Genomic DNA, 19,505 nt, shown 5'->3' on the forward strand with positions numbered 1-19,505 from the left:
GTCAAGCTGACACTAATCAAAAGAAAGAATGAATGACCATAATGCTACTGGATAAATCAGATGGCAAAATACTGTCAGGGTTAAAGATGTCCATTTTATAATGATTAGAGGATTAATTAATCAAGAAGACAAAACCATCATAAATGATCATTCATCAAATTATCATGTCTAAAAATAGATGAAATAAAAAATGATATGATTATAAGGAGAATACACAAATCCACAACTGTAATTAGGTATTTCAGTTCCTATCACTCACAGTGATAGATTGATAGAGCAAGCTGACAGAAGTTGAGTAAGGATATAGATTTGACCAGATTATCAGTCAACTTACTAAATAACCCATTAGGTCAAAGAAGCAAATGGGAAATCAGAAAATACTTTGAACTGAATGAAGGTGAAAACACATATAACCAAAATAACTGCCGAGTACCTACATAAGAAGAACAACCGCAAATGAATGGCTTCAGCTGCTACCTTAAGACACTAGAAAATAAAAGTGTAAGTCAAGCCAAACGTGGGTAAAATAAGGGAAAAAAATTTCAGGGAAGAATTTAGTGAAATCAAATATAGAAAAACAATAGAGAAATTCAATAAAACCAAAAATCGGTTCATTGAGAAGATCAATAAAATTGATAAACTTCTAGTCCAACTTATCAGAACAAAAGAAAGTAAAAACACAAATGACCAGCATCAGGAATGAGAGAAGTGACATCATTGGAGACTTTTCAAACAGTAAAACAACAACAAGGAAATATTTGGAAAATTTTGTGCCAATATTTGAACAAATTCAAAGAAGTGGGTAAAAAAACTCTTGAAAAGCACAAACTACCAAAGCTTGCTCAAGAAGTAGATAATCAGAATAGCCACTTATCTATTAGAGAAATTGTATTTGTAGTTAAGAACCTCCTCAAAAAGAAATACCCAGGCCCAAATGGCTTCATTTGCAGATTTAGCAAACATTTAAAAAAAATAAATTGGCACAATCTCTTTTTTAAAAAAATTTTGGTATGCACATTTATTTTAAATGAAAAAGATTTGTTTTGTAAACTCTGTTCTTTCCTCCTTCCCTCTGGGTTCTGTGCTATGTATCTAATGGTTTTGAAAGTATTTCTCTTGACCCCAGGTCCCAAGCCAGAACTAGGTTTTTGATTATACTTTCAAGGCACACAGTAATGATATTCTGAATCTGTCAGCTCACATCTGAGAGAAGTAGTGGTCGTAGTGTCTACACAACCTTTTTCAGAATTTTTTTTAAAAGAGGGAGGGCCTCAACTTATTCTATGTGGCCCCAGTTACTCTAATGAAGATAAAGACATCATGAGAAAGGAAAACTACAAGCCAGTGTACATCATGAACATAATAATGCGAAAATTCTAAACGCCTTTTTATCAAACTGAATCCAACAATATATAAAAAAAAGATGAATTAATTAAGAGGAGGTCACCCCCAGATACCTAAATTTGGCTTAGCATTTGAAAATCAATCAACATAACTTAATATATTATAAAGCACATGGACAAATGATTTTTGGCAAAAATAATTCAGTATGGTAAGGACCTGAAATCTAGTCCCAGCTCTGCAACTAATTGTGACACTGGTGGACACTCACTATTCCTAGACCCCGTGTCCGTATCGATAGACAGAAGGGAGACAGACAGCAGGGAGATGGCTCAGGTGCTTCCATCTCCAAACCCCTCAGTGAGTCCTTGATTCTAGTATACACTCACCAACCTGGTAAGTGAAATGGGGGGGGGGGGGTTTGAGAAACTTGCAAGTTTTTTCAACCGGGGACACTAAAAAGATACCAGCTCAAGCCAAGTAACAGTGCTTCTGAATTCCATCCTGGAGATGTGCTGTTAGGAAATAAATGCTCTTCACTCATCCTCAGACTAAGGGAAGGTGGACCTGTTCTACAAAAGTAGTATTTTTAACAGTAGAAGCCTCTATCCATTTTCTTTTTCCTTTCTCTTCTTCTCTCCATTTTTTTTTCTTTCTCCTTTTCGATAAATATTTGCTGGGACCTAGTAAAAGAGATGGAAATGCTCTAGGGCAAATTAAAGCAAAGAGCTTGATCCCAAAACATCCCAGCTGAGCAAGTAGCCTCACAAGCCTGTTTATTGATAGCATGAGACTGACAGGAGGTGACACTTCTGATTTTTTTTTTTTTTTTTTTTGGTTGTTGGGGATTCAAACCCAGGGCCTTGTGCTTACAAGGCAAGCACTCTACCGACTGAGCTATCTCCCCAGCCCCCATGACACTTCTGATTTTTAATGAAGAGCCTGCCACATAGAACATAAATAGTCCTCGGTCCCTGTATGTTCCCAGGGCACCCAGTGTTACAAGGTGCTGGCATCTTGAGTAGCCTAAGAATGATCAATGCTAGAAATGCAGGATTCGCAGATGGGAGTGGAGAGTGGAGGGTCGGGAAGATGGCTGTCGTCACTGATGGAGGGAATGTGGGGAGTAAGGGAAACTCTGCCATTCGAAGATGAGGAAGTAGAAGAGCAAAGCGATTCAGAGTTGGCTCTTGGAGATAGACTGCCTGGATTTGAACCCTGGCTCTGCAACTTGCCAGCTGTGTTGTGGGATCCTGGGCAAATTATTTAACCGCTCTGTGCCTCAGCTTTCTCTTGTGGAAAATGGGAAGGATGACTGTCCCTAACCTGTTGTTTTGAAGATTAGATGCACTGAAACCTGGAAGGTTAAGAGGATCCTGGAGCATGTGAGAGCCCACTAAGTGGAAGCTGCACCATTATTCTTCCCCCACTGAGTCCCCTCGTCACTCCACTGAGTCTCCGGCTCCTGGAAATACTACGGTCACAGAGGAGGGAGTACCGTCTGCTGTCCTTCAGGCTGCATCCAAACATATTCCTAGAAATGCCTCCTAAGCCCTTGCTAGGTCAGGTTGACCGCGGAGAGCTTCCGTAGAGGAGGGCTTAAAACCGTGGTTCTCAGATTTCACTGCAGATTAGAATTGCACACACACACACACACACACACACACACACACACGGAGAGATAGAGAGTTGTTCATGGACCTTTATTTATTTATTTATTTTTTAATTTATATGTGGTGCTGAGACTCAAACTCAGTGCCTCACACATGCTAGGCAAGCAGTCTACCACTAAGCCATAATCCCAGTCCCCATTGAGGAACCTTTAAGAATACTGATGGCCACGTTGCTTATCCATATTTATTACTCCTTATTCACAAAATCAAAATACCTGGAGACAGGAGTCAGATCCCAATATTCTTAAAAGATTTCAAAACGTAACAAAATTTGGGAACCACTGGCTTAAAAGGGCTCTCTTTCCTTGTGTCTAGGATGCTGAATAAATCAAAGCTCTTGCCCTGAGATTCCGTTTCATTTTTAGAAGTCAAGTGTGAAAAATTATGGAAATCCTTAAATTCAGAATGACTCTTCAGACAAAAACTGATGGTCAACAGCGACCTCTGGTGGTTTAATGAGAACATAAACTAGCGATCTAATTTTCTGGTGCAGGAACACTTTAGATACAGGAAAAGGGTATTGGTGACCACCCACCCCCACACCCATGCCCCCACACGTGCACATATTATCTAGAAGGGAAGCTGAGACCTAGAAAGTAGATTGACCAAGGTCAAGCAAGAATCACTGACAGCCATGGAACCTAATTGATACATCCTCTTCCCCTTCCTTTAAGGGCAACCGCCCCCAGAGTGGCCTCCTCTTACACCTTCCCAGGATGAGCAACACCAGTGTTTGCCAAAAGCTTCCAGTTTCTTTTCCTTGCTCCCAAGCGTGACCCTGATTTCTGCAACTTCCAAACATGGCCTCAGAGCTTAGCTGAGCCAGAGTCTCTGGAAAGCACCCGTGATCCTCTGCTCCATGCCCTGGGGTTTTGGTTGCAGGAAGGCGAAGTTGCACTTTTAGCTAGGCCAAACTGATGGATATCGTCATCATTCCTCTGGTTAAGGAGAACTGTTCCCCTTTTACAGAGTAGGGGAATAAGCCCAATGAAGGTAATTGCTTAGACCAAGCTGGAGAAAGAATGGCATTGATTGGGTCCGAGATGGTTGATTACTTGGGCTGCCCTGGGGTGTGCCATTCATTGGACAGGGAATTTCACATCTCTGTACCTACAATATTCTTACACAGGTGTGCTTTATATGCTTTCCCACTCGAAACCTGAACTGAAGGGGATTTTCATAATATGTGCATGTGGGCACATATAATGGGCACCACGCTGGTCAAACCACACTCACGGGATCTGTGCTAGACTTGAAAGGGCACACAGCATCAGGCGGGTCTCTGCTCCTTGCCCCTCACCTCACACACCCAGAGTCTGCTCCTCTTCACTGAGCTCTGGAGCAAGTCACTTAACCTTCGATGGCTTAGTTTCCAAAAGGAACCGCTCAGGGAGGGACCAGGCAATAGTTAATGAGGAAGCCACACTTGGAGCCTGACCCCTGAGTGCTAAGAGACTTCTCGTGTGTCTGTCCTTAAATGAAATGCTCACTTAGAACTGAGGAACCCAACACGACACTGCAAAGAGAAGTGGAGAGAGGGCTGAAATAAACACATCTCTAGACTTTAGAAATGCAAACGTGGAAGTCGGGGATCAGGCTTCTTGTTGGTTTAACCAGATGGCGCTCATGGCAGAGAGAGAGACAAGCACTCACCCTCTCCTTCTGACCACAGAACTGTTGGCATGCATTGTGATGTTGGGGAACAGCTGGGAAATGGCAGGGAAACTAAAAAGTCATTTGCTTTGGGGGCTCTTCCAAAGGTGGGACTGGACCACAGACCAATGTCAGGCTGAACCACACGCTGGCATTCTCATTGGTTAGGCTGAAGAGAGGGTCCACAGCATCTTCAGCACAGAGGAGCATAAGAGGGATCCAGCTTTGCCCCCAGGGAAAGGAAAGTGCAAATCAAGTTGCCTCCTCTCCATGTGATGAGGAATATACCTCCAGGAAGGAACAATGATTCACACAACCATGGTCATGATTTTACTCCAATCAAAAGTAGAGAGGAGAACAGAGGAGACCCCAAGTTGAACAGAGAAGAGGAGACCTCCAGTGCAGGAGAAGCCCCAAGTCTCCAGTGATACAGCTCCCTCTGGGCCAGCTCCCAGGTGATGACTGTGGACCGGAGAAACCTTAGCCTCTTGCCCTCTTGCTGAGGAAATGAACTGGGAATGGTATGAGCTCTTAGTCACCAAGGAATTTCCACACCTGGAGGAAAGATCCCTAATAGAGAAGGCCTTTGGCATAGGGCAACTTCCCAGGTAATCCTGGCCGGGCCCAAGCAACTTCCTTAAAAATGTAAAGGGCGTGTGTGTGGTGGGTGGGGAGGAACAGAAGGACACTGCCTTGGGCAATGGGAAAAAGACAGGGCTGTCACTCAGTGGAATTCCCCTGTTCAGCTCACACTGGAGAGGCCCTTGAAGCTCTAGAGCACTCACCCTTCTGAAGTGTTCTCCTTTCCAGAACTCCAGAAAATAACCTAACCTGTTTTCCTATAACCAGCAGAGAGGACCTGAATCACTCTGACTTGTAGGCAGTCCCATGACCTCTGCAGTTAAGCTAGACTCTCAGCTACTTGTCACCTGTGCATTTCCAATGTCTGGTAAAAGGCTCTGTCACACAGGAGGTGACAGTGACCAATAAACATTTTCTAAATAATGAAATGAAAAATTAAATACAAAATATTAAATATTTTAAATACAAAATATTAACTACAAAATATTCAGGGCTATGTTAACGATTGCAATAAAATAATGAATAATGGAGGAAAAATTGAAGTACAGTTTTACTCAGAAAGTAAAGTTCTCCTTAATATTGATAAATCATAGTCACCCTTTAACCATTTACTATGCTTCTGGCTTAATCTTTTTATATATATATAACAAGTTAGAAATCTTTTTTCTTATCAGTTCTTCCTTTGGTCCATATTCTTAGGTTTTCCTGCCTCTGACTTCAGATGATAAAAGTTCAGACTCATTTAATGCTTGTTTTCAGAGTTGTATAAATATTTAATTGGATGGCAAATAGAAATAGCTTTAGATATAAAGTTGATTATAGTTGGTTTATGTAAGAAACATAACAAATCTAAGTGGAAAGTCTAAGGAATGGCAGAAAGAGGATATGGAGAGGAGGGACGTGAACTAGGAGTCACTAGGGGTGAGACCTCTCCAAACGTTCTCTGGCCAAGGAGACCTCCTCTCCTCTCCTCCAGGCTTAGGATTTCTCTCAGGGCTGCCAAACTTGTCTTGTCGCTGCTCTGAACTTTTACCAGGCAGGGGCTGGGGGCCAGGTTCTGCTGCTTATCATGCTGTACAAATACCGGGGAGTCAGATTGACAGGAACGCAGAGTTTTATTCAAAGTCAGCTCTGAAGGAAGATAAAGGAAACTTTTCTTGTTTCAAATTACCGTCTTCAGAAAACTCAAAGACCAGGAAGTCTTTTATAAGAGAAGATATGGAAAAGTTGCACAGAAGGCAGGAAACAGGCATGTGTAGCTAGGCAGTATGAGCCACAGAATGGGCTTCTGGATTCACCACATGAGTCGGTGGAGTGGGCATAAACATTCCATCCAGCTAAAGGGAAACATCATGAGCACTGGGGAATATTTCTTTCTGATTTTTGATATATATGCTACAATATATAAATTTCAAAAATATGTATGCATATACTACATATCTCATGTATATCTCATAGTTAAGGTAATCCTGACTCTGATTTTGCATCTTTTCGGCAACATGAATGCAATAATAGCAGCATTTTTTAAGAACATCTTTTCTAATGATTGAATAGCATTTCATCCTGTAGGCTTGTCATTCTTCATATTACTGAACACTAAGGTTTGTAGCAGGTCACTAGTTAAACCTCAGAATCTGTCCTCTCCTTCTTCCATGGTAAGATGAACTGTTGGCTGGGCACATCGTTACCCTGCTAGTGACTGCATTTTCCAGCCTCTCTTGCTGTGGGAGTGACTGGATAGACCAAACAAGTCACTGGACTATGAACCAAAAGTGACATGCACACCTTCAATGTCATTAGCTTAGGACGGTGTCCTTACCTTAGGACGGTGTCACTTGTGCTACACTGATTTCCACACCTGCCGGGAGTTAGACCATGGAGGTCACAGAGCTCAGCGTGAGCCCTGCAGAAGAAAAGGATACTCTAGGGAAGGTGGAACAGGGTTGGAGGGCATCTGGGTCCCTGAACTTGTGAGCTGAGCCATGTCATCAGATGGCACTTCCAGGGCTGTCATATAAGAGAGAAATAAACCTCTCTTATTGAAGTTGTTCATTGCAGCAGCTTGTATGCTAATATAATTTAGAAGTTTTTATGACTACAAATGATACTGAAGTGTATATACACAAAGCTTTTTTATTTTTATTTCAAAATATTTTATTGGAATAGATTCCCCAGGTTGAATTTACTAGGGGGATAAAAAGTATGAAAGTATTAACATTTTATATATTTAATGGTCAAACTGTTTTCTCAGATGTCACTATATAGTGACATCTTCTGGGCCACCACTGGAGCCCCCATTACACTCCGCTGGGAACCCTAGACGAGGTGTCCTTCTTTGAGCTATATGAGGTGCATCAAGGATCTCCAACAGCATCTGGATGGGAAGCTGACATCAATTTTCTCCGTCTGCTTTGCTTCTCTAATGAGTCAGAATTGTCAAGGAAGGAATTCGAACGGGTGTTGATCAGTGTATCCAGAAGTTCCTGGATATTGCAGGACAGAAAGCATGTTTCTTTATCCTACAAAAATTATCACAATTATCTATCAGGATAGCAGGGCAAGTTATCAAAGAAGATGTCTTTGAAACTATGGAATGAATTACAATAGAAACAGGCTCTTGTCAAGAAATAAAGGCAATAGCAACCCAGCATGGTGATACACACCTGTAATTCCAACGCTCAGGGGAGGCTAAGGCAGGAGGATCAAAAGTTCAAAGTCAGTCTCAGCAATTTACCAAGACCCTAAGCAACTTAGTGAGACCTGTCTCTAAATAAAATCTTTAAAAAAGGCTAGGAATGTGGCTCAGAGGTTAAATGCCCTTGGGTTCAATCCCTGCTACAAAAAAAAAAAAAAAAAAAAAAAAAAAAAAGAAGGAAAAGAAAAGAAAGAAACAAAGTCATTGACAGCAGGTGTTGGATGACATTGTCTGACAGATGTTCCAGAGCCTTGGTGTACCCAGAACAGGCTTCTCTAATGTCCCTGCTCCTATGAGTCAGGCATGAAGAAAAGAGCAAAGTGTATTCACTTGAACATTAGCCCGTGTATGATTAAGACTCAGAAGAGTTTCAGCAAGTACTGTCCTGTAGGCACAATCTTCCACAACGCTTTGTTAAAGTGAGATGAGCTTTTAGTTTTCTAGTCCCAGTCTAAAATCTTTACCCTGTTTTTGTGAATTTTTAATTTCTCATGTAGTTCCTAAGATACTATAGCTTTCATGGGGGGAAAAAAGTAATTTGTTAGGTTAGTCTTTAGTCTGTTAGTGTGGTACCACTTGATTTCTTTTTATTTACCTTTTTATTTTATTTTTGAGGTTCTGATACTGGGTCTCAATCCCAGGGCCTCACACATGCTAAGGAATAGACTTACTATTGAGCTACATCCCAGGCATTTTTTTCTTTTGAGACAGGGTCTTGCTAACTTGCCCAGGATGGGCTTGAATTTGTGATCCTCCCACCTCAGGCTCCAGAGTAGCGGGGATTACGCCTGGGTCACCATGGCGGGCTTTGTTTCTGTTTGCTGCTGTTGTTTTTGAACTACTGATGTTTGTGTAACTTTTAATTTGTTTCCATTTTCAGTTGTTAAAGTGCATGATTTGAGAACATTATAATGATCTGGGAATCAGAAGATTAGGATTGGGATTTTAGGCCTTTGGGGACAATTACTCTTCAGGGGTGCTATAGAAAAAGGTGGAATTTTGTTGCATTTGTTTCAGTCCTTGGAACTAACTCAAGGTCAGAAACATAAGGCAGCAATATATGTGTCTAATGACTGCATAGTTCTCTGAATGGGGGGTTTTGTGAATCAGCAGGAGGATAACAACATCCTAGTTATGCAGTAATTTCACAGTAGGATCCTCCCAGACTCTCTTTTAGAATCCTACCTGAATTTCTCTTAGAATACCAGTTTAGCTGTTTCTCATTTTTTTTGAAGAAAAAAAAAAACTATATTAATTTTATGGATAAAAATATATGTCTTATCCTTCTTTTGATTATGTTTGTTTACTGCAAATTTCTATTTATCAAACTATTCATATTTCCTGATAAGCTGAATTTTCTGAAAACTGACAACCACCTGAGCTGACTTTGAATATGTTGACCAATATGGTCAGTGCTTTAACTTGGGAGCTTACCACCGCATTTCTTTTTTTTTTTCCCATTTTTTTTTGGGGTGCTGGGGATCAAACCCAGGGCCTTGTACTTGCAAGGCAAGCACTCTACCGACTGAGCTATCTCTCCAGCCCCCGCATTTCTTTTTTAGGTCAACACTTTACCTAATGAGTTTGAGAAATTGAAATTTTATTTATAAATGTTATAAAATTAGCATTTTGATGCATCAAAATGATATATATTTGTTAATTTAATATAAATTAATCAATAATAGCAATGGAATGTTAATATGTTATAACCCTAAAATTTCATCTGTTCATGAACCTGATTCTCTTTGAATTTCTAATTCTATGAGATCAGGAGATTAAGTTCCTCTAAAAATCTGTTGGAATGTTTCTGCTCTCTTTCAGTCGAGAAATATGTTTGATATTTTGCATTAAAAAAAATTTCTGAAAGACTCTTTGAAATGGCAAGTTAAACTTTCATTCTCACATTTGCATAGTTAGTTGTAGGATGCAGGAGTTGGGTGAATTTTGATGATCACTAAAAGCACCGCTCTATTAATACAGTACGCTTTTTCACATTAAAAAAGTATTTTTAAATTATATCAAAAGTGCATGCAGAGTTTAAAGTTTTAGTCTCTTAATTTTCTAACCATAAAAGAGGCAGAAAAAAGTTCACCAACCTTTGCAGTATTTATGAAAATAAAAAGATAACTTTGGCCGTGGCTATGAAAGAAACCCTAAATAACTCTGCTTACATTTAAATATAAAGTAAGACTTACAGCCCTACTTTCCTGAAGCTGGGGGAGCTCCCTGGGCAGAAAGCAAGGGGATCACAGGTCCCAGGGAGGCCTGATGCTTCAGCAACTCTGGACTTGGACAACGGAAGAGCATTTAGAGACTAAAGGAGGAGGAAAGAATTATCTCCTGGGAAAAAGCTGTGCAATCGGGAACGCCACATACCTCTCTGGGTGGGAGTCCAGATTGAACAGTCTCCTGGTCTTGCATTTGAAACAGTTCAGTTAGTTTCAAGGACATTCATCTGGGAAAATGACTAGCTTCAGCAAACTCTTTTTCTGGTGTTTAGGGACAACTCTGCTGATGGAGTGCCAATCAGGAAATAGTTCTCAATCAACCATATCCCTTGCTAAGCACTGAAAGACTCATTAGGCAATAATTCCATTACGGCAATAATAGTAATGATAATAACATTTATTGAGTGCTCGCTTCACGGCAGGCACTTGATATTCATTGCATTATTTAATTAGGATTTTAACTGGGCATTATTTTTACATCACTTCTTTTGCCCTGCCAGTTTCGCTTTACCCAGGATTCTGCCACAGAATCTGTAGGGGACTGATTAAATGTAAGAAAATTCAGCTGCAAATAACTAAGTCACAAATTATTCTCTCATCTCCTCTACATTGTTTTATTTGGTAATTTTTTTAAAAAAGATTCAGAAATGGTATTGTATTTATGTTCATTTCCTGGTTTTGATCATCGTACTGTTTCTGTGTGGTATTAAAATAAGGAGGAAGGGAGACAAGGGAAGAATTTGTACTAATTTTAAAGGGGTTTTGTAAGTATAAAATTAGTCAAAAGTAGTTGAAAAATAGTTCATTACTCTAATTTCTTTTAGAGCTTATTGGGTTTTTAAAATGTTTTTAGCTGTAGATGGGCACAGTACCTTTATTTTATTTTTATGTGGTACTGAGGATCGAACCCAGTGCCTCATGTGTGTTAGACAAGTGCTCTACCACTGAGCTACAACCCCAGTCCAGGTTTATTGGGTTTTTTTTTTTGTTGTTGTTATTTGTTTTGACAAAAAAAAATACATATTCAATATGAGAACATTTTGCATACATATAAGCAACAAGAAGAAATAGCCAAGTGTAGTGGTACATGCTTGTAAGGCCACCTACTTGGGAGGCTGAGGCAGGCCAAATTCAAGGCCAGCCTGGGCAACTTAGTGAGATTCTGTTGCAACATAAAAGACAAAAGGGCTGTGATGTAGCTCAATAATGGAATGTTTGCCCAACATGCACAAGGTCCTGGGTTGAATCCTTGTACCATAAAAAAAGAAAGAAAGCCCCTTAGTTTGACCCACCAGCAGTATCTGCCATCTAACCTAGTGTCAACTCGTGGAGCTGTGTGTGTATATGGGTGGACAGGATGGGTGAATTGCATCACTGATGCTACTTGCAAAGGTCAACATTGTTTCTTTATTGAACTTGTGTTAGAACTTTAGTCTACCCAATGGGAGATAATTTAGTCATTTTAAGATTTGAAGTAAATTAAATTCAGGTTTCAAATGTTGCCCCGTTCAGCTTCCTCTCCAAGGGGGTAATATTTGAACTCCTTTCATCTGCAGACACCCCTGGAAATGCAACTCCTCCCAACTAATTGTTGGGAACCAGCCTCCTGTTTCTGCTTGCTGGAACCAAGATCTGACCAAGGCCTCTGGCCTCCAGAGTGCTGCAGACTCCTAGGGGACTCTCCTAGGATTCTGCAAGGCTGCCCTTGGGCCTCTAGCAGAGCCTCCCCACTCCCCTTTGCTCCTATGCTGCTCTGCTGCAGTTCTGGTCTCTGAGACTTTCTCTAAGTCAGCAGGATCTTAGACACTGGGGAATAAGGCTCAGCTTCCTTTTCTCATGGGGATCTCCAGAGACTTTGCTAGGCTTTCTGTCTCCTCTCCCTTTGTGGACCTTGATCCCGTGTGATGGCAGTCCAGCCCCTTTTCTTAAGAGCCACCTAGGAAATTTACTCTGCAAACCCTCCCATCTGTCATTCCCGAATATTCTCCTTCATTGAACTTTATTTTCTTTTGGGTGAAAGAACACAACAAACAAAACTGTATTCATTGTAACATAAACCTGGAAGTTTTTGTATTGAAGCCACACATCCGAGTGTTCGTGGCCTCCCCTAAAGTTGTCTGCTTTTTGTCAAAGGCTTTAAAATTCTGTTTTTAAAAAAAGTGAAAAAATGTTTTTGGGTAAATTGTGAAAATTCAATTACGAATTAGTTACTAGGAGATACTAAGAACTGATTCATTATTAATTTTACTAGGTATGATAATGGCCTTTCTGTTATACATGAACATATCCATAGTTGTCAGAGGAATTAGTGAGGACATTCTGGGGGTGGGGCTGGGAAGTGAAGGGAGTTAATTGGAGTGGGAGGGAGGGGACAAATCATAAAGAGCCACACATGCCATGCTTGGCGTTTATGCTCACTAAATCACACAGGAGAGCGACATGATTAATTTGCATAAAGGGTGGGGGAGGAAGAGAAAGTGTGACCAGGAGGTGGGAGGTTGGAGTAATTTTGAATTCCTTCCCCTTCCTCATCACCTATATGCAAACTTTTCAGTTAGCTCTGTTGGTTCTCTTAGCTTTATCACTTCCCCATTCCAAGTCAGCATGGTATCTTACAATATTTTCCTGATTCTCAATGGCTTCTATTTTCATCCCCTATAATTCATTCTCCACACAGGTACCAGAGTGAAATTTTTAAAAGCCTAGATCATCATTTACCTATGTAAAGCATCCAATGGCTATTCATCAGTTCAAATCAAGCACAAACTTTACTGTGGAGGGATCATAAGTTCCTAAGTCATCTGGCCTTGACTTTCTTCTCCTTCCTCTTTTTGTGCCATCTCTCCTCTTTACTCATTCAACACATAAGCCACCCTACTGTTCTTCCAGTTACAGATTTTCATTTTTCAGAAAACATTATCTAGTGTGATAAGTGTTGTAGCATTTTAATCAAACTAGTACAAATTGTGCTTGCTTTTGGAAAATAAAAAGAGTAAAGAAAAATGATTAAGTCAAACAGTGCTTAAGGTCATCTTTTGGTTCTGGGATGTAAAAATGCTGACAATGGAAAAACAAGTTTTGATTTTAAGTAGCAAATATTACTTAATATGTCACATTCTTTAACCACAGGACAGTCATTATTCATAGATCTTAAGTCTTGAAGGAGCCATGTTTCTACATTTGGGATTTTATCTTTCCATCTAATGAATATAGGATCATTAACTTTACACACAAAATGTTATCAATCTGGGCATTTTCTGGTATTTTCCAAAAATGTATTTAGAGGTTGGCACAATAAAGTTGAATGGCATTGCCATTTGCCTCCTAAGACTTTCAAAAAAGTGAAAAAATTTGAAAATACTATTATCATTATATTCCTCATTAACTTCCTTCTGTTTGGTTAAATGAAGTAATAAATTTGCTTCAAAATCTATCACTGGGGGTATGAATGTAGCTTAGTGGGAGAGTGCCTGCTTAGCAAGCCTGAGGTCCAGGATTCCATCCGCAGCAAAATACACACACACACACACACACACACACACACACACTTTCTCATTCCCCTGCTGACTGACAGTAACAGATCACCCCAGTTTAAGGTAATGAATAAATGCCTCTTGAGAAACTTTCATTGACCACCTTTCATGCTCTGTAGATGGGGGCATTAAGTGGACCATTCGATGGAGAGCAAGTGTCAATACTTATCACATATACAAAAATAATTCCTCTCCGATTCAGCAATTCTGACAGCCACACTGCACGCTACGTGCAGATCAGTGCCACCACCAGCTTCCTACCCTGCTGCGGGTGCAGATGCAACAGCAGTTAAGAGGCCACTTTCACCGGCAGCAGCATCTATTAGACCCCTCAAGGCATAAGGCCCAGCATTGCCAGCTCTAGGCTGCAGCAGGCCCAGGCACGAATTTTGCTTCCATAGCAACCACATGCATGGGACTGATGGCGCCCATTTCCAGCAATACTTAACCAGGTTAGTAGTGCTATTATCCTATGCCTTGTACCAAAAAGTGAAAAATTTCCTTTAAAACAACAAAAAATGGGAGGGCCAATCCATAAATTTCCATTAACATTTTCTGAACTTGATGTGTCTCACATAGGCTGACCGAGCTTTAAAATGACAAAAGTAAGCATTAAGTCCCAGGGTTGGCGGTAGAAAATGAAGGTAAGCAGCTTGTCATTGATTGCCGCTGGTCCCCTAAAATGCAAAACCCACTGGGTGAAGACGGCATGGCATATCAGATCTGACAAGCGAGCGAGAGCTAGGGTGAGGTCGGACCTGCAGAACGCGACCAGACTTCGGGGGCAACACTGCTGGGGAGAGTGGTCTCCCCCCGTGTGGACAAGGAGGCCAACACACACGGCAGGCACCTCGGGCACCGCGCTCGCACTCGAGGCCGCGTGGCTTTCCCGCTCGCCGGCCTGGGGGCGGGGAAGAACCCGGATGGAACCGCCCCTGCAGCCGGGACCCCCCGCCGTCTTTGAATCGCAGGGCGGGGCGAAGTTGCCCTCCCTTCCGTGTCCCGATTGGGCCGCCTCCGCCGGCTCCTCCTCCGGATTGGACGTTCGCAGTGCCAGTCACCGAGCGTCGCGGGTCTCAGATTGTTGCTAGCGGCAGACGGCGACTACGTCCGCCGAGACGCGCGGCGTCTTGCTCCTCAGCGCAGCGCTCGGGGTCCTGCGTTCGGAGCCTGCCCCTGGCTTCTGGGCTGCGGGGCCTGGAAGGAGCTGACCGAGGCGGCTCGAGAGCTATCCCGGGCGCGCAGCGTCCCCGGGGTCATCCCACGCAGCACCATGTCCTGGATGTTCAAGAGGTGAAGGGGGCAGCGGGGGTGGGGCGCTGGGGCCAACGGCCTGGCGGCGTCCCCGGGTGAACCTGACCTTCCGAGCCGGGCCGCCGCGCTCCCTGCGGGCTGAGCCGCTCGCCTGCCCGCGGCCGCCTCTGCCGCGGCCACCGCAGGACTCGACGCTTTGTCTCGGCGGGCGAGGAGCGGCTCCTCGGGCCAGCCGGAGCCGGGGCCTGGGGAAAGCCCTGTCACGGACTGCGGGGGTCGCGCCCCGCCGCTCGGCCCTGCCTCATCCAGCGCAGCATCCCTTAGACACCCCCGAGCGCTAGGCCCTGCGGCCCGAGGGGGCCGAGCGCGGCGGCGCTGTCCCCAGGTAGTCACCGTGTGTGTGCACGCACAGATGTGCCAGTGTGTTTGCGGAGGAGCCCGAAGAGGTGTGCGCGCCGCGCCGGGAGCACGCAGAGCCAATCGCGGCTGTCGCTTGGAAACTTCTGGAGGCTTCCGCACGGACATCTCATTTTTCATCGTCCAAAGTGGCTTTTTTGCCTATCCCCGAATAATATTCCATAGGGCGGGTTGAGGTTATCTTTAACCAGCGGGGTGGGGGAGCTTGGTAAGGGGTTGCTGAGGTCAGCTTTCCAGGGTGGCATAGTGTGCATCCCTGAGTACAATGCCTGCTCCCGAATGCTGGCCGGGTTACCTGGAAAGGTACCAGCGGCCTCACATGCAATAGTTGTGTTTATTGGCGACTGTTCTAGATCAGTCGCCCCTGGAATTTGGGCATATAATCATAGGTACAGGAGTATCAATTTCCATAGGTGATTTTCACTGGGAAGGAGTTTTGTCACCCCTTAACGGTTTTTCATGTTGAATTGGGGCTGAGGTGGTAGTAAAAGAACTGGTGTTGAACAGGTAGGGTTCCTGGACTTCTTCAGTTCCAGCTTGAACCAGAATAGCTATTTATCTGTTCATAGGGATCACTGTAAGATTTCATTTGCTACAATAAAGTGAAGAAAACATTGGTCTATAAATGCTGCTGGTCTGTGGGTTTTGAGAAATACTGTAGATTTTCTGTGCTTTTTTTTTTTTTTTTTTTTCTCTTCCTTTTTTTTTTCTTTTTTTGGTCTTTATTAGGGATCCTGTTTGGAAGTATTTGCAGACTGTCCAGTATGGAGTTCATGGAAATTTTCCACGCCTCTCATATCCAACTTTCTTTCCACGTTTTGAATTCCAAGATATTATTCCTCCAGACGACTTCCTAACTAGTGATGAAGAACTAGATTCAGTTTTATTTGGAACTTTGAGAGGTCATGTAGTTGGACTACGCTATTACACAGGAGTAGTGAGTATAAAAGATGCTAAATTAAATTGTGGTGTATTCGTGCTATTAATTTAGAAAACAAGAGCATTAGGTGATATGTAAAGTTAATATTTATTTCACTTTAATTGAAATATATGTAAGCAAGAGATGGCAAATACCCTATTTTACTTACTTTACTAATGTTCTTTTGCATTTATAGCCTGCTTTCAATATTCAGAGGACTTTGCGCTATCATTTGATTCCTAGAGTAACTCAGAAAGTTTTCCCCTTGCTGTGACAGATAAAGTGAAGCTCCACAAGGTTAAAGATTTGCCCAAAATGCAGAGATGCTATATGGTGAATTTTGGAAATGACTTGTAAAATTCAATTTTTACTAGATAAGGGAACTAATTTTTAAGGTTTTTTGTTTGTAATACGAGTACCTTCTTTTCCTCTATTCTGTGTCTGTTCTCTGAATTGTGTGTTTATATGTGCGTGTGAGAGAAAGGGAAGAAGACAGAGAATATGTATGACTTTTCTGGTCGGAGTTGTCTTTGTTATGGTCATCGAGAATGCTTCTTGTGTTATTTGGATAGTATACCTCTGATTTTATGAATTTTTATGAAAAATTTTAAATGTTTGAAAGTAGAAGAATATAATAAACTTACATTATATCTGTGGTCCAGATTCTGTAGCGCCTTTTCCACTTTTCATTTTCTCTTGTCATTTTGTAATGTAAAAGCAAATTCTGAATGTGTCATTTTACATTAATATAATTCAGAATTTCTTAAAAAACTTAGACTTTTCTTATTTTTTATTTTCATATCACATCTAATAAGTAACCCATAAATAGATAATCTTGATTATTTAAAAATGTCTTTGTGATTGATTTTTTTTTGTTTTGTTTTGAAATCAGCATCAGGATGGCACGTAAGTTATCTTTGGTTATTGTGGGTCTTAAGGCCCCTTCCTTTTTGTTTCATGCTCTAGGTTTATGGCAAAAACCAGATCTTTTGTAGAAATTTGTGGATTTGGTAGTTCTTCCATTTCCCCATACTTTTCCTATGTTGAAGCTTGCTTTTTAATTGTCTGAAGTATGTTCTGCAGGAGATTTCTTGGGTAAAAGTTCCATATTCTGGAATTGTCTAGTCTTTTATTCTCTCATATTTTGTTTACATTGGAGCTTCTCAAATTTTTTGGTGATTGAACTCTGTTGTGTAGGAGATCACTTAGGAAGGAACAGTATTTCCTGAGTTTTTGTATGTTCATAATTTTGACATTTTTATGCTTAAAGGATAGTTTGGCTGAATATAAAATTCTAGACCCAAATTTTCTCTCCATTTCTTTTTTTTTTTGTTACTGGGAATTGAATCCAGGTACCACTTAACCACTGAGCCACAACCCCAGTTCTTTTTATTTTTATTTTATGTTTTTGAGACAGTCTAGCTAAGTTGCTGAGGCTAGCTTTGATCCTCCAGCCTCAGCCTCCTGAGCCACTGGGATTACACGCATCCTTTTTGTTTTTTTATATCCTTTTGTGTCTTAACTGTTTGGACCACGTTTTCTTGGTGCAGTGGGAAGGAAACAGCCATTCAGAATGTCTCAAGTCAGTAGACAGATGCTGAGAGAGAGTTGAAGCAACTTTTCCTGTATCTTTTCAGGAAATTAAAAAATTAAGATAATCCACATCCTATCAAATTTATTATTTATTTTTCAACTGCTGGGAGTGCATGTTTATAATCCCAGCAACTACTTAGGACATGGAGGCTGGAGGATCGCAAGTTCAAGGCCAGCCTGGGCCACTTTGCAAAATTCTGTCTCAAAATAAAAAAAGAGGGGCTGGGGAGGTAACTCAGTGGTAGCGCACCTTTCGGTTCCATCCCCAGTACCACACAGAAGAGTCTTTCACTATTTTTCTTTTCTTTTTTGCAGTGCTGTTAGTCAAACCTGGGGCTCCCATTTCTTGGCAAGCATTCTACTGCTGATCAGTGCCCTCAGCCCTAAACCAGCACACAGACACACACATGTTCATCTCTGTAAAGCAATAGCAGAGTGCACACATGTTGGGGTGGAACTCAGGACTCACGATGGGCTCCATTATATCCCTAGTCCTGTGTTTTTGTGCGTGCAGGAGATGGAATTCAGGGCCTTCCAGGCCAGGCGGCTTTCTACCTCTGAGCTGTATACCCTCAGCTGTTTTCTTTTGCTCAGGTTACTATTGGGATGTCTGTCCACCTTGGTCCTTGATGTCCTCAACAAAGAATTGAGCAAGACACACAGAAGTAACAGGCAAAGTACAGATTTATTGAAGGTGAAGGTAGCACTCAGGTAGAGTTAGGGAGTGGACTGAGCAAGAGAGAGATGCTCAAGGCCCCAGTGCCTGGAAATTAGGGTCTTGTATGCTGAACAGTGGGGTGTTCTTTGCCTATACAGACCTGATTGAAGACCTCACCCATTTGCCACCATTGGTTACCTTATGGTACCTGGTAGAATATTTTCCAATTTTTCCTCCATTGTTTTTTTTTTTTTTTTTTTTTTTTTAAGAAAACCTTATTACCCAGTTGGTCATTTAAAAATATTGAACCTGGGTGGGAATTGTCATGGTGATAAGTCCTCAGTGGCAGGAGTGGTCATGATAATGGGACTCATTGTAAACAGGGACATGACTCCTTGTCTTGTCCTGCAGTTGCTTCTTTCTTACATCAGTTTCTGCCATCTTGGTGTCCCTGAACTCCTGCCTGATGCTTAGATTTGTCTGCTCTAGACACTTCATGTAAATGGAATCAAGCAGTATGTGGCCTTTGGGTCTGGCCTCTAGTGCTGCCTTCTTGTGTGTGAAACTGGTATTTTCTAGTGTGCCATAAAACCTTGTTTATTTTTAAATATTATTTCAAGTTATTAGTGATTGCCATTACAGTTAACGTGTGAATTCATTGTAAGACTCTGTTTTGGATTTGGCTCATCTTAATTGCAGTAAAAACTTTGCTCCTAAGTATCTCCTTTGTGCTCTCCTTTGTGCTCTTATTACACAAATTATGTCTTTATTTACGTGTGTACCCATCAATGCAGATTTATAGTAATTGTTTTATGCACTTTGAAATCATTTAAGAGGGTCTGGGGAACATAGCTCAGTGGTAGTGCACTTTCCTAGTGTGTGCAAGGCCCTGAGTTCAATCCCTAACACCACAAAGAAGAAAATGAATAAGAGAAAAAAAAAATGCAAACAAAAATATA

General features: G+C 41.7%; 1 protein-coding gene across 6 annotated transcripts in view; it reads left to right on the forward strand.

Annotated features, from left to right (window-relative positions):
* The first annotated feature begins 14,794 nt into the window (after positions 1–14,794).
* Hltf (helicase like transcription factor) overlaps positions 14,795–19,505 on the forward strand; it is a 47,470-nt gene continuing 42,759 nt past the window's right edge. For all 6 annotated transcript variants that reach the window (XM_047564342.1, XM_047564343.1, XM_047564341.1 and 3 more), the window contains exons 1-2: positions 14,795–14,998; positions 16,106–16,313. In XM_047564342.1, coding sequence (XP_047420298.1) covers positions 14,979–14,998; positions 16,106–16,313 — 228 coding nt within the window. In that variant the 5' untranslated portion in view covers positions 14,795–14,978. The remainder of the gene's footprint in view (positions 14,999–16,105; positions 16,314–19,505) is intronic.

The sequence above is a fragment of the Sciurus carolinensis genome, chromosome 9 (genome assembly GCF_902686445.1).
Source record: "Sciurus carolinensis chromosome 9, mSciCar1.2, whole genome shotgun sequence".
Classification (NCBI taxonomy): domain Eukaryota; kingdom Metazoa; phylum Chordata; class Mammalia; order Rodentia; family Sciuridae; genus Sciurus; species Sciurus carolinensis.